Source organism: Watersipora subatra, chromosome 10, assembly GCF_963576615.1.
Source record: "Watersipora subatra chromosome 10, tzWatSuba1.1, whole genome shotgun sequence".
Lineage (NCBI taxonomy): Eukaryota > Metazoa > Bryozoa > Gymnolaemata > Cheilostomatida > Watersiporidae > Watersipora > Watersipora subatra.
Window position 1 is genome coordinate 7,769,072 of NC_088717.1, and position 21,553 is coordinate 7,790,624.

Consider the following 21,553-nt stretch of genomic DNA (forward strand, 5'->3'; position numbering starts at 1 on the left):
ATAATAAATTTCATTGTTCAACCACAGTTTTTCTCCAGTTATGAGCAAAAAAATAATTGTGTTATTGTTTTAAAAGGAATTCAGAGTAAAAGCTTATGTATGCCTAACAAGAAATGGTTCTACATGTATGTACATTATTATCGTGTTGTGTTTGCGCTGCCACAACAAATGCAAAGTATTACTCAATATTTTTGTTTTATACATACTGTAGATTAAAATGATAATTCTTGACATGTACACACAAGTATATATGCTTATACATTTATATATTTATATGCATTTATTTGCTTATATGTCCATTTACATACATTGAAATATTTATTTATATGCATAACCATTTACATCTATGTATATATATATTTATATGCGTGTTTATTTATATGCATAACTATTTACATCTATGTATATATATATTTATATGCGTGTTTATTTATATGCATATATACATACTACTAATTATAAACATTTTCATAAGCAGAATTTGCTTTCATTATCTTCTTATCTATTACAATTAATGCTTTGTTGTTCCTGAAACCAATTAAAAAGAATACAAAAATATTCTGGTCGTAGTCGGTAGAGTCAGCCATGGGACGATTCTATACTTCATATTGCCTAGCCCTTTTATAAATTACTATCTTACTGAAACCTTGCATATCTGCAGTGTTTGCTGCTCACTCAGATATAGATAGTAAGTGCAAGTAACTAAACGCTTCTTAAAGCTGATAAACTTTAGGCCAGCTTCACTTTATGATTATTATGTTAGGGACTCAAGATAAGTAGTATTGCTTATCACGAATTATCTGATTGTTCGTTGCCTCACTCTTGCTACCTTTTAGTGCCGCCATGAGTTCATTTTAAACTATTTGTGTCTGACAGGCTTTAGTTTGTTAAAAATGGACTTACACTAAGTTCCAGTATATTTTATCAGAAAGTATCAGTATTTTACTATCATTCACGATTGTTTTTAATGTTTGCATTGATCTGATTGCTAGGATGTTGCAAAATTGAAACTGATGAAACGTGATCATGGTTAAATCGGTTTTGATTAAGACAGTTTTGACGCCAATAAAATATTTTTTAAGTAGGAACATCAGAGTATAACATTAGCTTAAGCTCATTAAAAGTGAACCTAAACAATGTTTTAGTAGAATTTATCAGAAAGTATCAGTATTTTTCTATCATTTGTGATTGTTTTTGGTGTTTGAGATGATCTAATGGCCAGGATGTTTATGGATTAAAATTGACAAAACTTGATCGCCGTTGAAGTGCTCAGCTTCAAACTAAAGTACACTTATGACGCCTGTAGTTGCAAAGATACTGACAAAATAGAGACACGCAATGCTGTGACTTCACCACAATAGCCGGTATCAATAACGATAGAGACAGGTAACCGAGCTACTAAGGAAGTCACTTCGGCGGGGATTTTTTTTTGAGCATTTTAGCCGTAATCAAGTTTTGACGATTTTAATCTTCAAACATACTGGTAGTCAGATTCCTTCAAAAGTCAAAAGCAATTGCAAATGATAGAAAAATATCGATACTTTCTGATAAAATCTACTACAATGTTGTGTAAGCTCATCTTTAAAAGCCATGAACAGAGGAAGTGCAACTGTCCGAGGGCCAAGTGTTTCATAAATCTTATTGCACTCGACTTTTAAACTTTCAGGTTCATTTTAGGGCGCTTTTGGGTCTTATACACATGCAATAAACAGATTTTAAAATATTGTCAATTACACCATCTAGTTTTACTCTGCATTGTTTATAAAAATAAAAAGAATTATTTATTTCTTCACTGAAATTTTAAAGACCTTGAAATGGGTATTCGATAAACTATTGTGGCGAGTTGTTGCTTGAATGAAATCGGCTGACAGGAAATTCCAGACGGGCATGGATTTATTGCTACTAGCAACTAGCTTTTCAGTTTCAAACATGTACAAAACTAGGTGACTGCCCGGCATTGCGCAAACTTTGAAAAAAAATATATATAGATGTTATCTGATTTTTGTTATTTTTATGCACTCATGTGTTTATATTGTCAATATCATTGGATGGGGTTTCAGTTGCCTGTAATCATTCACCAATTCTGCTAGATATTATTTGCACTCCATAATTTCTTTCAAGTATTGTGGCTTTCATGAGACAAGGTAGTTCAGTACAGAATTCCATACCCTCAAATTTTTAAGTATCGAATATCTCTGCATTGAATCACTAGTATCGTGATCAGGTTAAGCTTAAAACCCTACTAGCTCCAATATAATATCTACATGCCGAGCGTTCGGTTAGCGCACGCACCTACACGATGTGAAGGTTTAACCATTGTAAACGAGTAACCGGGCCTAGTCATTAATTTTAATGACAAGACCTTGGGTGCACTTACGAAATCTGAAAGTGCCCCTTTTCTCTATTTTTTCTCAATGATTATTCAATTATATTATTAAAATTTGCTCTGCAAAAGTTTAGTAATTAAACTATTTGCTAATGAATATAAAGTTTTTCAGCTCTGCATTATCATGAAACAAACACTAACTTGATGCGAGTGACTGCTATAACTTTCTGGGTTGCATCTTCTTAGCGTGAAATGCGATTGGAAAGCGGTTATTCTTTGATGTAGGTGGTACTATACGATTAGGCCATGTCTATTCATGGACAAGGGAATAGTCTCTTGTTACTTCACTCATATATCAGGTCAACAGCCGTGTTATTCATAGAGTTATCACGTTTCAATATGAATTCATCTCGCAAGAGTTGCGAGTAAATATGTCGTGCATTCTCAGCATGGTAACTCAGCAGAAATATTTCCACTGGTAAGTGACTGAATCCTAGTTGATTATTGATGCTATTTGCACTGATAGAAAACTCATTGGACTGAGATGTAACTATCGGTGTAAAAGGTTGGTACCTGCTGTAGGGTACAAGCAAGAACCTTTGGGTTATTCAAACTGTTCAGCTCTGCTCAACCGATGGAAACTGTTACAACGATAAACACAGTTTCTTTGGGGGGAGTTACATAATATTTACTAAATTAAAACAAAACTATAATTACCCAAACTCAAACTACAACATAATAATAGTCCCTAATCTTTGAATTAATTGCGTAAAATCTTTACCATAATAAGAGCTCTGGCACACTCAAATGTTAGAAAGAAAACGATTACTTGTGACAGGATTTGAACACCCAACTTTTAGCTTGGTAGAGCAACTCTCTCACATCTGCTCCTATCAACCAACTGCAGACATCTATGGATAACTGTGCAAAAAGTCATGCTCTGTACTTTATCGGCACAGTCGACGGCACAAAACGCTAAACTGTCACTGTACTAGTACAATATAAAAGTTCACAAGCGATTTGAACTAACAAGGTTTAATTTGGGTTAACAAGGGATTTAATATAATTAGGTGCATTGCGTTGCAGCTGTTTCCTGTCTATATTTTGCAAAGACCGTGAATCTTTTTGTTCATTTCCACGACTTGAAAATGTCGATAAAACCTAGTGTTTAGGAAAATTTACAGAAAAAATTATTGAAACATCAATCTAAGCTGTTCCCGCTGCTGTTATTGCAATAAAAAATTGTACTCTCAGTTAACCTTTAATAAGTTTCACAGATTCAACATTAAAAATGTGATATATTGCTATCTTGTCAGAAATTGAAATTGCAGCATGCAGGTCAAAGCTTTCTATTTTGTGTTACAATAGCAGTTGTTTGAAATATGTCAGCTTTCCTACAATCGCAAATTTCTGTGCATGCAATTATTGAAACGACACAAATGTAGGCCGATTGGAGGGTTGAACTCATGATAATCAGTTTATTAGACTGACACTCTAACTAACTGATCTAATCAGCCACATTATAACACTTCCCAAATGCTCAGAATGATTTTGCCGATCTATGTTGGCTGTGGCAGAAAAAGCAAACACACAGATGTGCAACAGCGAATAATAACAAAGGTTAAAGGTTAAAAGAGAACTTACACTATTCAAGTGATACAAAAAGCTGAGACAGTAAGCTCCGATTTGATGTAATTTTTTTTGTAGACCGACCCAGTTCAGAAATATAATAGTTGGAATGAAAACCTTTCTTGGAATGCTCAGATTCAAGCGGAAGTGCGGTTATGATGTCTATAGTTGCGCTTCGGCAAAGAGATCAACAGAATAGAGACGCGTAACGCTGCAACTTGAACACAATAGCAGATGTCAATAATGACAGAGACAGGCGGCCACACAACTAGTGACATCACTTTGAGATGTATTTTTCTTCTAAAAGTTTAAACCCTGAACAAGTTTTATTGATTGTAATCTAGAAACATCCTGGCAATCAAATCCCTTCAAACATAAAAAACAATCACAAATGATAAAAAAAATACTGATATTTTTGATGAGATCTGCTAAAAAAATTTTGTAAGTTTATTTTTAAACAGGCATTATAAAGTCGGTTTATCAAGCACTACTATTATTGTAGCAATTTAGCTGTTTCTTTATTTCATGGTCTACTATCAACTAAAGTATGCAAACAGCCTAAAGTCAAAATGCTATAGAGGGTATCATCTAACACCATCCTATTCAGGAATATAATACACCTGAAATAAATCTCTCTGTCATTAAGTCTCTTATTAGCTATATTGGCCAACAATGTTCATACAACCAGTTATTTTGCCATAAAAACTGTGACCGTGTTCTATGTATGTTTGTAAACATAAATTAATAGTGCTCAACAATATTTAATTTTAATAACTTTGACCCACTCAAACTTAGCACTTGACATAGTGGGCTAGGCAGAGTGTAAGACTAGGCATACGGCATCCCCTCCACACATGTATTTGAACTTAGCTTCAGGAACAGTAATGTCGCTTGAGCAAAATTAGAGTAGAGCTTAATGTGAACCAGGTTCCATAAGCTTTACTCACGCTGTGTCTGGCCTCGCCGACCTTTCAAGGCGCTGCGCTGCCATTTGCTGGGTAGGGTCACTGCTGTTATGCTAGCAGTAAATTATTTTTCCTTACTATGTTTACTAAGTGTCATATTACATTTTCGCAGACGATGCATACTGGAAAGATAAGAACTCCCAAGAGTTGTCATCGAGACTGAAACTACAGCCTAATATGGGCGTGGCTAAAAACCTCGTGCTGGCTATTGGAGATGGCATGGGGATGACAACTACCACAGGTACATGTCTATTTCTTTTGCTTTTAGTTTTATGATTAAATCTACGGAATTGAGTCTAGGTTATTCGTTTAAGGTTTAAGTCTTTGCTAAAGGAGTCGCTAAAATAGCCAACGTTTCTGCAAAACGATGCATGCACTAAAGCTAAAGACATTGCCTTAGTGGCTCTCCTCACCAACCAATCAATTTTTTCTGCGATGCTTTACATAAAACAGGAGTTGTCCAACAATGCATATGTCGATAGTATTTTAACAAGGTTGGATGGAAAATTGATGTTTTGAGGTCACTGACGATTATCCTCTAGTATTTACACTTGACACTGAACAATACCACTTCTTATTTTCAGTAATAATCCATTAAACAAAGTCTGCTTGCTTCTAAGTCATCTAATAATCTGAAGAGATAAAAAACTTTTGAACAAACACTACCCTTGACTAGTTAATATCATCAGCAACATGTACTCAACATCTCACTGTTTATGGCAGCAAAAGGCAGCGACCTGGAGAGCTACATATAAATGCTCCTAAGGTCTCCTCCCAGCTACAACTCCAATCTTCTTTTGTACGACTTAGATATAGACATGTGTTAAACAAGACGAATTTCTGCTATCAGCTAATAATGTTACTGTCCCAGGAACAAAGAATACGAGGCCTGAGTTCATATATCAATTCACTAATTTTTCATTTTAATATTTCTTAAATAAAATAATTAAATACAAGCTAATTCGTTCTTACCTCCTGAAAGACTAAAACAGATTAGTATATTACAATGGAAAATGTGTCTTTAATTGTTCTAACTCATCACTTACGCTCACAAAGAAACAATTAGCCATCAAATATTTATGATCTGCAATAAAATATAACAGTATTATGTACAGTATAGAGTTATCATCTTTGAGACAGACGGTAGCAGCTAACAGCCGTAAACTATACTTTTATGACACTACGTAACATAACATAAGCTTTAGATTTAACTTAAATGAACTTAGCTTACTACACATGCTTCAAGATAAGTTTTAATCATACGTTACACAAACTTATTTCTAATATTGCTTTAATTTTTATCTTTTACTCTGCTTTTTCCGGTTTGGCCCTTTTTGACTCACTTGTTGGTTCTCTTTCACCTTCACCTCCAACCGACTGTTTTAAAATAAACCTAACTTGAAATATTTTCTTTTGTTTCTCTTTAAAAATGTACACTGAATAAAGGAAAATAGGGTGTAAAAAATGCAAACTACAAACTAATCAGGCGAAAAAGCTCCAGCGATGCTTTCGGAGCATCAGGAACCTTCTCCTATCTCAAACTCGTTTTGTATCTCAAATCAGAAATTATGCTCAGAAATTTTCTCGTATCTCAAACTTCTCTTATGTTTCTGACACTCATATGTTAAGATATTACTGCAGAAGCATTGTTTTTAGTTCTGATTTGCAAACCTACTAGATTATTCTGCTATGCCAAAATATTGCAAAAATGTCCGAAAGTAAAACAAGAATATGGCTTTACTATACGTGTTAAGAGCAGTGTCTGTCTGGCCATTCGTTGCCAGGATCTGAGGTTGGAATAAAATATAGCTTTTTACAAAACTAAAATTCATAACATTCAGTTTGGTATGTCGACACTCAGACGCCTGCACTAATAGATCTTCCTTAGATATTTATGAATAACTGCACGGCCACTTAATTTCTTGCTTTGTCGACACTCCTGACGGTTTCTCACGGTTAACTAGACTGTCAGAGTTCTAGTATAATAATAGAGAGAGAGCCTTATGTATGTTGTTTTCTCTTTCAAGAGCGGCCAGAGATATCGATATCTTTAGTACAAACTACAAGGTTCTCAATATTCAAATTGAATTTGATAATTTGCACCGACTTCACACTTTACGTTATATGAAACTCTTAACATTGTACAAAGAAAAAGCTTTGCATAAGTTGTTTACATTATGAGAAATTTATGTTATAGGAGCGTCTACTGTATTATAAAAATTCAGCAAACTTTCATTTCGATCCCATTTATATTGAGTCAGTTGAAACATAAATACAATGCACAGAGCAGTTTAGTAAACTGTACAAACAGTTCCCTTGTTGCATCTGTCAACTAAAAATATTTCTGTAATCTGTAATTTTTGACCAATATCTGAAGTAGCACTCGGCAGCTGACAGTATATAAATATGACATGATATATTGCTTAGAAATGGTGGTTCAACTTGTCATGTTGTAGTTCAGTTTATTTTGGCAGCATATCAGCTGTCGTTTTATTTCAAGGCAGCTACTAAAATTGCCGACTTCACAAAAGATGCTTTAGCTAACTTTTAGAAAATGAGGCAGAACTTTAATATGTACATTAGTCACCAATGAGACAGATTTGACAGAAACCTGGATCAGAAACTCATTTTAAAAAAATTTTAATTGTCGACCGATCAAAAAGTAACTAAAAATTCACTTTTCGCGTTGTTTGTGATTGCTATTGGCAAATGCACTTGCAGTTTAAAACCTGTGTAAGTATTCAAAGGGCAATAGTACGACCCTATAGGAAGTTACATAGCTGAATCAGGTCAATAGTACGACCCTATAGGAAGTTACATAGCTGAATCAGGTCAATAGTACGACCCTATAGGAAGCTACATAGCTGAATCAGGTCAATAGTACTACCCTATAGGAAGTTAAATAGCTGAATCAGGTCAATAGTACGACCCTATAGGAAGTTAAATAGCTGAATCAGGTCAATACTACGACCCTATAGGAAGCTACATAGCTGAATCAGGTCAATAGTACGACCCTATAGGAAGTTACATAGCTGAATCAGGTCAATAGTACTATCCTATAGGAAGTTGCATAGCTGAATCAGGTCAATAGTACGACCCTATAGGAAGTTACATAGCTGAATCAGGTCAATAGTACTACCCTATAGGAAGTTACATAGCTGAATCAGGTCAATAGTACTACCCTATAGGAAGTTACATAGCTGAATTAGGTCAAAAGTACTACCCTATAGGAAGTTACATAGCTGAATCAGGTTATTTACAAAATCATTACTTGAGGTTTGGAAATGTGTTCACTCCGCCCTTCACTATGTTTAAACTCAACGCACTCTGCAGGAATGTGGCATATCCTAACATCGCAATACAAACAATGTTACCAACTACACTATTATGGATAAGTTAGGAATATCAAGCCTGTGTACCTTAATTACAGCAATTCGAGTGCTCAGAGGGCAGAGGACTGACGGAATGTTAGGAGAAGAGGCTCTCTTAACTTGGGACAAGTTTCCTTACACCGGTCTCAGCAAGGTAAACTCTGCTAATACATTTAGCGTTAGAATTGATGCGTACCTACGCTGGTAGCATCCCCTTCCTATACTTTGCATGTAGCCTGAGGGCTTTACTACCATCTAGCACGCTTTTCTTGCAATTTGATAAAAACTTGATTGGAAATTGAAACACAATTAAAGGAGCCAGAATTTTTTTAACTTTTTGCACTATTTATTCAAATCTGATTTATACTTTAATTAAACTTCCATTTTTTTCCTACCTTTTCCATCTTGCTGACTTTAATGCTGACCAAATAATAATAATAACTCATGTATGTACAAATAAATAAATAAAGAATTAGGTCGTTTTCATATTTTTAGCGGAGTAGAAAAAATATGATTTTGCACATAAATTGTTTGTTCCATTGTCTATACATTATTTGATTGAGCTTTAAGAAAATAAAATTAAAAAATGAGAATTGACAGTTTTTTCAGGTTTTTAAAATGCTGCAGATAAAAATGTTTGTGATAATAAACAGCCACATGCACTAAATCCACCTTCCTTAGCGATGCATGTCCACGAATAGCACCTTATCAGTAGGTGCAATGTTATATATAGTTGTATATATGGCGTAGATATATTGTTATATAACCATGTTTTATATATGAAATAGTTATATAAATTACAATGTATACAACTGTAGTTATACATAGTTATACATATCAGACCCCACTATATACTACCAATATAAGTTGTGGCTAGTATTATATCATCACAAACGAGATGAAAAACAAACATTCGCAGTTAAAAATAGTTAAGGTTTTTACTGGAGATATTTTACTTAAATTTTCCCAAGAATCATATGTCAGATGAATCTTATGAAATCTACCTGTCTATCCTTAGCCTGCCTTGCTACAATCTAGTTTAATTATTTGCTCATCTCGTATATGGTAGACCTACTGCACAGATATGACCACCACCGACTCGGCAGCAAGTGCTACAGCCTACCACTGTGGGGTAAAGACCAAGTATGAAATGGTAGGAGTGGATGACAAAGCTCTACGTAAACAATGCTCTACTGTGGAAGCTGCCACTGTACCATCAGTGCTAGATCATGCTCTTGCTGAAGGTCAGAAACCTGCTTAGTAGTTGAGGAAAAAGTAGGTCAAGAAGTATTGCCAACATTCTCATATCAGTCCATAAGTAGTCAACAATAGTCTATTTAGCAATGGCCACTAAGGAGGAAGTGGGTCATACAGTACCATCAACACTGACCTATTTAGCAGTGGTCAATAAGGAGAAAGTGGTTTAACTAGTGTTGCCAACAATGACCTATTTAGCCATAGCTGCCAAGGCAGAGGTGGTTCAGGCAGTACCATCAACAATGACCTATTTAGTAGTGGCCAATAACGAGGAAGTGGTTCAACTAGCATTGCTAACAATGGCCTATTTAGCCATGGCCACTAAGACAGAAGTGGGTTAGGGAATATTGTCAACAATGACCTATTTAGTAGTGGCCAATAAAGAGAGAAAGGTTCAACCAGTTTTATCAAAAGCTTAAAGTCGGGTGTGATCCTGATGGTGCTTGATAGTGCTACATAAAGATCAATCTTTTTTGCTCTTCACAAAAATTGGAGTCAACTTGAATTATAATTTAGTTTTGCGGCTTTATTGATTTTTATAGAGTTCCTTCAGGTTGAAATATAAGACCTGGTTGGCTCGCATGTATGGCTAAATAAAATTAATGAGTGAACTGTGACTGAAATAAAGGATAATAATATTTGTGTAGGCAAGTCTGTCGGAATAGTGACTACGGATGCATTGGTTGGTGCTTCACCCTCTGGAGCTTACGCTCATTCTGCCTTCAGAAACTGGAGAGCTGACTATGAACTGCCTGATGACGCTAAAGGTGTTTGTAAAGACATTGCAAGACAACTAGTAGAAGACAACCTTGACATTCAGGTAAAGAAAATTGAGACAATTTGGTGTTCTACTTCCTACTTGGCAGTCAGAGCATGACCTGTTTTTGTTATTTAATAAAATAGCAGATGGTTGTAGAATTTCTTGTATAACTGGCAATTCCTGTTCCAAATAAAACACGACTATGTTATTTGTATAATAGTGAAAAGGATGCCTACATTCCAGCCAGTCTGTGACTCAACGTGGGTGGAAGTCTAGGTGCTTTGCGAATTGCTACCAACTCTATGTGCATTAGCTATAACAAGTTGTCACAGTATTAATCTACGATATATTTATAACATAAATATAATCACAACACAATGCACAAGTGTAAGACACCAGCGTAGTTACTCTAAAGTTTTTAGGTGAGCATCGTCTTTTATATATGAGTCTCTGTTCAATCCTCGTGTATTCTCCGTCACTAGGCTCCGCCCTTTGGTTCACTCGGCTAGCTGACGTCTGGCTGGTGGTGTGCTCGGAGGCGTACTTGTTGAATACTGATTGGCTGGCTAGCCTCGGTAGCGGCTTGGCTCAGCTCACCACAATAGTAATTCTCCTCCGTGCAAGAGAGCGCTCTTTCTTGGTATACTTTGCATTTTATCAAAATTATGGGCATCTTGTAAATCAAGATTATATGAACCTGTAAAGGGCGCACACCATGTTGAGAGTTGTAGCAACCATGCAAAGAATGGCATCTCATCTAATGGCTATGATCAAATTCTGTTTGAGGCTGCTTGTTTCCAAGATCTTATCATAAAATGCCCCATGTTTCCCAGAAATTATGTGTACAATATAGAATAACAGACGCATGTTTTCAAGAATAACTCAAATCACACGCTTGCACCACGAGTTAAAAAATATGAAAACAATCTTGTGTACTAGATGAATGTGGTTTCAACTTCATGACATCCTAGAAATTGCAAGGAACTCCTGGCTGCTTTTAGTTTCTGGCTTGTGTGACATCAAAAGCTGCATGTGACTGTTTAATAGACTTCGCAAGAAAAACAACTCGGTACTAATATTGACCTGACCCCACCCTAAACTACTGTATGTATTAAGTTCTGACCAACTCCTGGTCATATAGAAACAGGTGCATGCGTAAGCTATGGTATTAGTTGTCATTTTCGCCTTAGCTAATTGTCTGCACCACTCACTAAGCTATTAACGCCTGCATTTTATGGTTGCTATTTATCACAAACCTTCCTTCACCAATCCACACACAAAATATTTGTACTTTTGCAGAAGACTTAATGCGCATGGCTATTTTTCATTCCTCATACAGCTTTTCATGATTTATGTTCCGTAAGCGCTGGAGCCCGAGTGTACATTACAGCAGTCAGTTGAAGCCATAATTGAGGACTGACAGTAACTTATCACATTAGATAAGGATATATATCACACATTAAGCCTCAAACATTAAATTAGGGCGTACCTAAAGCATGTCAAGTACTCTCTCATGTTATTTCACGTTAAGGCAGTTTAACATAGACAGATAAGCCGTAGTCTCTCGCCCTCTAGTTCCCTTACTACTCATCCCAGTGCTGCCATGCAAGTTTAAGATGACTTTTTAAACTGCTAACAAGTCCAGAAGCAGCAGCCAAACTTCTCAGCAGCAAAAGACAAGTACAAAGTTGCCATATTGTAATAGCGTGGTGACACACCCTCATATGGCGCTGCATTGTCAACATAGAAACAGCTGCGTCGCGCTCATTCTGTCACCATTTAGTGTCGCTGTTTAGAAGCGGAACACCTTGCTATGCGCCATCTTTGTGCCATGGAAACCACCTTAGCAACCAACGAGGTCATACTTGTGCGTCTTGATTTTCTCTTGCTTCATAAGCGGACATATGACCTTGACATAAGGTGTCACACAACCATCACTCTACTATAGCACCCTATGGAAACGTTATATGCTTGTCGGCTCAGCATTACGCTTAGGTACTGGTTCACCCAGGTGTCACTACACTATCACATTATAGAAACTTAGTAAAAGTGTATATACAAGGAAAGACAATTCAGAAAGGGTTTGTGTGATAAACGTCAATTTTGATTAGAAGTGACAATGATGTAAGGTTCCTGTGTAATTGTGTAATTATCTTTTGTATAGGTGCTGCTAGGAGGAGGAAGAAAGTATTTTATCCCAAATAATCAGTCAGATCCGGAGTATCCTGATAAAAATGGATCTCGAACTGATGGCATGGACCTTACAAAAGTAATCTTGCTTCTTTTGTCTTTGACATAAACGTCATATGAGTTGTTAAAAATTTAAGGATTTTTTATGATTAAAATTGTGTTCAGGGGTTTGGTAGAATTACGGTTATCTTTTAACTAATTATGGTTCTGCTACAAGTTTTATCAGAGGAAGCTGCCTAAGAGAAGACAACTTCTTAGCAATCAATTCTGTTACAAAACACATCCACAATTTGGGGGAACGGTGTAGCAGTGCTGTCTGATCATCACTTATAAGCCTGGTTTATCTTGAGTTGTCAGAAATGTATATAAACTGAACACCTGGTTACTTACGATTGATAAAGATGTTGTTTTTATTAAGTGTGATATTTGCTTGGCTTACTAGAAAGAGAAGCTGTGCATGGAAAGGGCCATTGTCATACAAACAATGGATCTGGGCTAAGAGTGTTTGAGCCCAGTCGCAAAAAAAACCTCGATGACTGGAGACATATTCAGTGGCCCAGAGCGTGTTAAGGTCAATGCCTTTCTTGCCATCACCAAGGGCTTTGATGGGAAATGAACCCTAACACATGGTTTAAAGGTTCAAAGGTCAGATGCTCTGCACTACTAGGTTTAGGTCTAGGTTACATGTTTGAAACTTTGACTTTTGTGCTAACTAAAAGCTTCTTCTGTAAATTGATATCTGACAACAGGTATAAATAGGATGCTTTTTTTCATGGTTTTGAATGTTGTTTTTTTTTAAATGTGTTGACAGATTTTGTTTCATCAGAAATAACAGCTGATTGTAATTCATAGTATAGCAAAAAATCTTTACTGACCCTCTTTTTATAAAATTTTCTTGCTCTGTGTACCCGGCGGGAAAAGAGAAACCAACTACAGTAGTGGCAGTTTAACAAGCTGTTTTATGGCCTAAACAGTGTTAACACCCTAGAACACTTATATTTCGCTAGTATTTACTTTTGTGAGTAGCATACAGAGCAAAATTTTGATGCAACCTAATTTCGCAGCTCAGATGAAAGCAAAAATATAGTGATGTAAAAATAAATGCAGTAGAACAAACATAATTAGATTCCTCAGGTTCCGTTCACCAGTAAGAAAAACGTTTTCAATTTGGGACTAGTTTGTAATTGTGAACCGCAGGTAGAATTGTGTGGCTGATATCGATAATTCAATTTGATCGCTTGCTGCCATTTTTTTATTCGACTATCAATGACGTCTAGGTCCTTCTATATTACAATTTTATAATGAATATCAATTAACAAAGCTATTTAATTTCGCGTTTTCCCTCGTTCGTTATGATAGTTTAGTTTCGCTCATGAAATTTTCGCGAGAAGATGACTCCGCGAAAACGCGAAAGTTAGATGAGGCGAATACATAAGTGTCCTAGGGTATATCAGTTATTCAAGTACGAAGTCGACACTAACCTTCTTTGTCCTATACTGAATTGTCAGGACATCAAAGGAGAAGAGGTGTCAATATATTACACATAATGATTTTCTTTCATATGTGTGCCAGCCTAACTCACAATAAGTGTCTACCTCATAGAAAGAATAAACAGCTCTCGTCTGCCCAATAAGTGGTAGGCAAACGTCGCTCTTTCTAGTCAGCAACATTGAGCATAAATTTCATAATCATAAACTGGCATGTAGCAACAAGCATAAAAGTTGGACGCCTCAAAAAATAAAAAAACAAAACATTGTAGCACACTGAGTAACTGTACAGGAAGTATATAGTTAGATGGTGTTAGCAGTTGCTCTGCATAGGGTGCTAGTTGACCTGTTGACCCTTATTACTTTCTTACAGATCAGCTAAAAAATGTTGGGATAGCGAGTTCATTTTGTTACCACACTATGGGCCCTCAGTGTCACATTCATAAGACATGAACTACTTGTAAAATTACATGAATAATGAATGAATGAATAACTGTATGAATAGTCGAAAGTTCTGGTCACGCAGTAAGCTCTGCAGAACTTTTATATAAATCTAAAGGTTTTTATCTAAATACATAAATACATTTATCATAGACTCAACTCATAACAGTTTTATCAAACGGCTCAACTGAACTGAACGGTTGCTTCCAAAGCACCTGTGAGTACTTGTCAACCAGCCTTAAAGCTTACATAAATCAGATATGTATTTAGTTTTAAATTCTTAAAGCTCTAGTTTTCTTGGACAGGAACTTCAACCAATTTGAGCTCAGACCTACATGGTGCGTTATGTTTTTTGCAGATTTGGCTGGCAAGTCAAAACAGCAAAGGCAGAAAAGCTCATTATGTCACAAACCGGCAGCAGTTTGATGCTGCCACCGCTGACAATACAGATTACCTATTTGGCATGTTTGAAATAGACAGAGTTCAGGAGGAAACTGAAAGGAGCAAGACCAACCAGGAACCCTCAGTAGCTGAGATGGCCAGAAGAGCTATCGAGATACTTAGCAAAAATCCTAAAGGATTTTACCTTTTTTTGGAGGGTGAGAAGCAATCCCAATCTTAAACACTCTGTATTTTAAACAGTGGCTATATCAAATGTGATCTCTGCTTTATACAAAAACAAGGTTTAAGTTGAGCTAACTCAAAATTTTAGGAGATTTTATTAGAATGTCTCAGTATATTTTCACCATTTGTGATTGTTTCTGATGCTTGAGGTGATCTGACTGCCAGGATTTTTCAAGACTAAAATCAATAAAATTTGATTGCGGCTTAAACACCCAAAAGAAAAATACATGTCAAAATGATGTCTTCACTAGTTTAGCGGCTGCCTGTCTCTCTCTTTATTGATATCAGGTAATGAATTCAAGTTGCAGCATCTTGCGTCTCTATTCTGTTGGTCTCCTTGCTGAAGTGCAACTATCGACGTCATAAGTGAGCTTTTACTTGAATCTGAGCAATAAAAATTTGTCGATTTTTATTTTAAAACATCCTGGCGGTCAAATCACCTCAAACATCAAAAACATCCGCAAATGATCTAAAAGTTTCAATATTTTTTGATAAAATCACCTAAAGTCTTGTGTAAGTTTACCTTATATGCAATGCTTATATCTAGTAAAACCTGACACACTTGACACAGGATATGATTGATTTTGCCAAATACAGTAAGATGTAACATAAATATTCCACAGGCAAATTTCTCAAGCGGTGCCCTAGCCTGAGGTTACACCTAACCAATCTGTACTGATCAACACCAATGAGTAGTAAATGTGTTTAAATCTAAGTTCAATGACAATCGCTCGTCTTTCATAATTTACACACTGTCTGTCGTTAGGAGCCAATATAGATATTGGTCACCATGGCAACAGAGCTCGAATGGCGCTAGAGGAGGGACTTGCATTTGATGATGCCGTCGGTACTGTTATGAATATGACATCAGCTGATGACACTCTGGTTATTGTCTCTGCTGACCATAGTCATCCTTTCTCTTTTGGAGGTAGGAATCTGTTTCAGTGTATGTATGTATAATAATAGGCAGCATTGGCAGTATTTGGTTGAATTGATCAGGAATATAGGTTTACTGCAAAAACATTTAGTATTTTCAAATGCCCTACTCATACCCTAGAGGGGTACTTATAATAAGAGTAATAAAGAAATTTGGTACAACAGGGTGCATCATAAAAATTTGTTGAGATCTGCTCTTATCTATAAACTTGGAGTTATCTTGTGCTGCTTTTAGCATATAGTTAGTGGTAATGCAACACTCATTTATATCATACAACAAACGCATTTGTTTAAAAGCAAGCAATTGGTTTTTGTAATCTGAAATTGGTAAAATATCGATAAGTTCTCAGGTCGTAGCGTTTGCTATAATTGAACCCTTTGTGTATCACTCACTCTCTCCCCCTCTCTCTCCCCTTCCTCCCCCGCTCTCCCCTCTTTCTCTATCTCTCTCCTCCTCTCTTTTCCTCACACACCCTCTTTCTCCTTCTCTTTCTCCTTTTCTCTTTCCCTGTCTCCTCTCCCTCTCCCCCTCATTTTCCCTCTTTTCCTCTCTCATTCTCTCTCCCTCTCTCTCTCTCCCTCTCTCCTTCTCCCTCTCTCTCTCTCTCTCTCTCTCTCTCTCATTCTCTCTCTCATTCTCTCTCTCATTCTCTCATTCTCTCTCTCATTCTCTCTCATTCTCTCTCTCTCATTCTCTTTCTCCCTCTCTCTCTCATTCTCTCTCTCATTCTCTCTCTCATTCTCTCTCTCATTCTCTCTCCCTCTCTCTCTCTCTCTCTTTCTCTCTCTCTCCCTCTCAAACAACTCTCAAACAAACAACTATTAATCTAGTTTTGAACCTTTTGTGATTAATATAGAATACTGGCGCATTATATTAATACATTATTTCAAAATTTATGCTTACTTTATCAATGTTTAGCACCCAAGATTTATGCTGACGCCATCGAATCATTAATGGTTTTATTTCAATCTATGGTTGTTTAAATTTGTTTTTCCCTAGGATTGTTTTTGCTTTATACACACACGTGAGTGTTTGTTCATGACTGCCTGTTAGTACAAAATCCTGCAATGCTAGGTCAGAGCAACAAGCATCAATCATGACCGAATACATTTTAGGATATAATGAAGCATTGTTTTTGTCTAGGCTACAGTCGTAGAGGATTGGACATTTTGTCTATAGCCAACAGCACCTATTACCCTTTGAAGGACAAGACAGGTAACTACCGCACTGTCTTGTCGTATGGAAATGGACCGGGTTTTAAGTCTTTAGAGGATAGAATAAATCTTACTATCCAAACAGACTACTATGGTAAGTATCAACCAATCAGGATCTTTGTGAATGCATACATGTAGATACACAAAAGTAATAGAATGTAGCGGCAATTTAGGTAAGGGCCAACTTTTAAAACTAGGATCAAGAAGGAATAACTGCCAAGTTATCATATAAAGATTAGCCATTGGCGCATGTTGAAATTAGATAATTTATTTTAATATATAATTTTAGATTACATAATTATATTTTATATTATACTATATAACATATGCAATGTATTATATAATAAGATTATATAAGTTTTTATTAGCATCAAAACAAGATGAAATAAATTTGAAAAAAACTGTTTATTTACCAGAAATAAAAAGGTTTTAGTTGCTAGCAAACAATATTTTGCATCAGACTATGATAAAACTAAATAGAAGATAAAAAATGAGTTAGCATAAAATGTAAATTATGATGGATGAGTAAAAATCCTCTCTAAAAAATAGGAAATTAGCTAAGAAATTTAGACAATGTTTTCAAAATTATAAACCTGGGAAGCTAATTTATACAGTTTGCACCTGCAAATGGAACGTTTTGTTGTGAAGTTGTTTGGTTTAAAAGCCATCATACAGATCTGTCATGATACTCATATCAGTGATACAATATCAGATACGAGCTATGATAGGCTCGCTATGATAGGCTTACTATGATGGACTCGTTATGATAGGCCTGCTATGATAGGCCTGCTATGATAGACCTGCTATGATAGGCCTGCTATGATAGACCTGCTATGATAGACCTACTATGATAGGCCTGCTATGATAGGCTCGCTATGATAGGCCTGCTACGATAGGTTTGCTATGATAGACCTGATATGATAGGCCTGCTATGATAGGTCTAATATGAAGGATGTTTCTGTTGCTATGATAAATTAAGATTTTTAAGATTTAAGGTTACTACGTACAGGACAGTATGGAGTTCTTACCTTTGAGACAGACATAGAGGCTAACGGTGGTGTGAGAGAGACTTGACTGCAAGGCATTTGGTACACAAGCCTTGTGACGCTATCTAACAACATAAACTTTGAAATTAATTTGAATGAATTTACTTTATTAAACGCTTTAAGCTAAGTTTAATCTTTAACTTAACTTTAATTTTGTCTTCCTTTTAATTTTTCATTAAAAAATTTTCCATGTCCGGCTTGGAACTTTTTGACTCTCGTTTACTATAACTTATAGATAACCTTTTAAAAACTTTTCAAACTGATACCCCGAGATCAGCCAAGCAATTTTGTTCTCAAAAATGACCTCTCGCTTACTTAGTCATTTAGTGGCTATCGAAAACCGGCTCGTATGCTCATATTTCAAAGGGTTCTCATATCTCTAGGAAAATATTTACTCAAAATTCTGCTCGTATCTCAATTTTCTCATATGTCCGAGGTATGACTGACTGTACACGAGGGAATCGCCTATAATTATATGGATGACTTGTTATGAATGTCTGTCATCTTTGCCAGGATTGGCCAGCTGATTTTCATTGAGTATATTTAAAAAGGAAGTTCAAAAGCACTAAAAGAGTGCTTTTTAAAATGTATTTGTACTATAATAAGGGTCGTAACACAAAAACTATCATAAAAACTTATGATATTCAGCTTTGTAGGCCGGCGCTCTAATGCCTGTACTAATCAAAAGCTTTCCAGCAAGTCAGAATAATTTTACAGATATCTATTCTCTGTGCTTTATCATAGCATCTGATGATCTCTCACAGCAAACTACATGACCAGAGTACTATTTCAATAATAAAAGCTTTTTAAAATAAAAATTTCGTAAATAATATGAATAAATAAAATAATATATATAATAGGATAAAATAATATAATATAAATAAATATAAATGTTCATAATAAAGTCCTTTGAAATAATACAATAAATTCAGCATAAAAACTGTAAAAGATTATTAAAAACGTATGCTAAAAATATTGAGTTTATGTTACAAACATTGTAATGGAATATAAAAAGTATAAATTTCAAGAAAAGTGATTTTGCTGACATTCTCTGCCTCAAGTGTTTTTTTTAGCATTCGGATAGTCATTTAACCATTATGTAATTTGGTAGATACAGACCAGACCTACCTCTCTGCTATTCCTCTTGAGTATGACACACATGGCGGAGAAGATGTTGTGATCTTTTCATCGGGTCCGATGTCACACCTGTTCAATGGAGTCCACGAGCAGACCTTCATAGCCTATGGCATGTCCTACGCCGCTTGTATTGGCACAAATAAGGAGCATTGCACCACCAGCCCAACCCCTTCAGCTTTGCCAAGAAGTAGCAGCACTTCGGAAGGTGTCAGACACCTGCCAACAAGTGCTTTCATGCTGGGCACTGTTTTGCTGTGGCAAATTATTCATTAATTTGGGAAACTTTCACCTGCTCTCTGCAACTGTCTTTGGTTAAAATTAGAAAAATCAACTTTATATTTTTGCAGATGTAATTCTTGGTTGAGAGACTATTGTGTAAACAAAGTTCTGATTACTTTGAGAGGGAAATCTATTACAGTTATACTATATTTTTGTGAAATTTATGTTTTTATTAATTAAATAAATCTGGTCAATAATTATTGTTTAAATGGACAGTTGAGAGTTTTAAGTAGATCAATGTTTTGTACAGAAAATTATCTAGGTTGATATAATACCAATTCACAAAAATCATTATTGGTTTGAATTCTATACAACTATAACATAGGCCTACAACACTATCATCAAATGGCTCTTGTCTAGTAGATGTGAACTTTGAATAAAACATAATCTTATATTTGAAGAACATGGTTTTTACATTTGTCAGATATATGGTGTTTCTTTCATTTGGTCTTTTTTATAAAAGATTGAATCATAAAGTCTGTAATATTTATCAAAACTGCTGCATTTTTCCTTTTGAAATTTTACTGAATTTTCACGCTAAACGAAAGTAGACTAGCCCTAGTTCTCGTATGTAAACTGCGGACCGAGGTTATTTACTCTTCGAACTTACCAACTAAACTTTTAGAAGTGGTTGTAAGTTATTGTAAGTTAGCTAACCTAATGCCAGTGATGTAGTGCTACCTTAACTCTCCCTAACTAAGTTATGGTTAGAAAATTTGTGTGTTTTTTAAATATACCTATAGTTAGGGTTAAAAAATTTTTTAGACTTCGCCAATTCTCAAGGGATATTATAGCTCTATTTCATCGATTCAAGTACACTAATGCCATTATAGTTGACATTCAATGGCCATTCAATATAAAAGCATTATACAGTACAATACAGTGATGTAATGTTCATGTAAGATGACAAGATTGTGATCCTAATTGATTGTCTACAAACAAAGGCTAAGATCAGATTAGAGCAAACCAATGGCAGTCAGCATTTGTACTAAAGAACAAAAATCAAAGGCATTGTTTTTTATTATTTTCTCAACTTATTTATTACTACAGGTGTGCTCATTTCTCATATCGTATTACATGATTTTAAAGCCCTGTAGGCTTTGGCGGTCGAGGCTCCGCCCCGTACCCCACTGGGGGCTTATAGCCCCCCCCCCAGCTGTTTTAACCACCACTATGTAGCGGTGGAGTCGCGTTGCGACTCTTGGTCGCCTACATCCACTTATCTCAACTTTACAGTTATGGTTAAAAACAGGTTAGCACTACATCACTGCCTAATACTTCTGCTAAATGAAATAATTTTCACCTTAAGCACATGCACCAGACAAGTAAACATGTTTCATTTTGTTAATTTGAGCAAAGTTTTGGTTTGAGACAAATATTTAATTAGATTCAACCAGTTCAGGTAAAACAGAGGTTTTTAAACAGAATTAATGATTTTTTACACTTGCCTTTGTTGGGTGATGTCCTCATTTGGAGTTTTCCCACCATTTTATGCTCTGAGTGAAGGTTACTCGTCTCACCAGGTTGATAATCTGGGCTAAAGGGCTGAGAAATGCAGCGCCTTAAAATGCAATCATTTAATAAATAATCAATTGTTTAACCAAATAATACAATACTAACCCGGTGCTCAAGTAGAGATAAAATAGAAATGTTTCTTATCTACCACATTGTTCTTGTATAGAACAGACTATTATTTCTGGCATTAATCTAAAAGGTTTGACTATCAGAAAAAATTATATAATATGCACCAGAATATAGATTTGTAGAATTCTAGTGAAAAGATAACTTTCATGGTGCTGTATAAATATCACATACAGATATCATTCACTTGTGGCTATTTGGGAAAAGCCTGCGTAAGATATCATGATCATTCTGACATAAGCTACCCAG

General features: G+C 35.6%; 1 protein-coding gene across 1 annotated transcript in view; it reads left to right on the top strand.

Annotated features, from left to right (window-relative positions):
* LOC137406717 (uncharacterized) overlaps positions 1 to 21,553 on the top strand; it is a 58,008-nt gene that overhangs the window by 9,548 nt on the left and 26,907 nt on the right. The window contains exons 2-10 of the mRNA XM_068093334.1: positions 5,033 to 5,161; positions 8,351 to 8,445; positions 9,361 to 9,535; positions 10,196 to 10,368; positions 12,473 to 12,577; positions 14,785 to 15,025; positions 15,817 to 15,978; positions 17,131 to 17,295; positions 19,359 to 19,641. Coding sequence (XP_067949435.1) covers positions 5,033 to 5,161; positions 8,351 to 8,445; positions 9,361 to 9,535; positions 10,196 to 10,368; positions 12,473 to 12,577; positions 14,785 to 15,025; positions 15,817 to 15,978; positions 17,131 to 17,295; positions 19,359 to 19,641 — 1,528 coding nt within the window. The remainder of the gene's footprint in view (positions 1 to 5,032; positions 5,162 to 8,350; positions 8,446 to 9,360; positions 9,536 to 10,195; positions 10,369 to 12,472; positions 12,578 to 14,784; positions 15,026 to 15,816; positions 15,979 to 17,130; positions 17,296 to 19,358; positions 19,642 to 21,553) is intronic.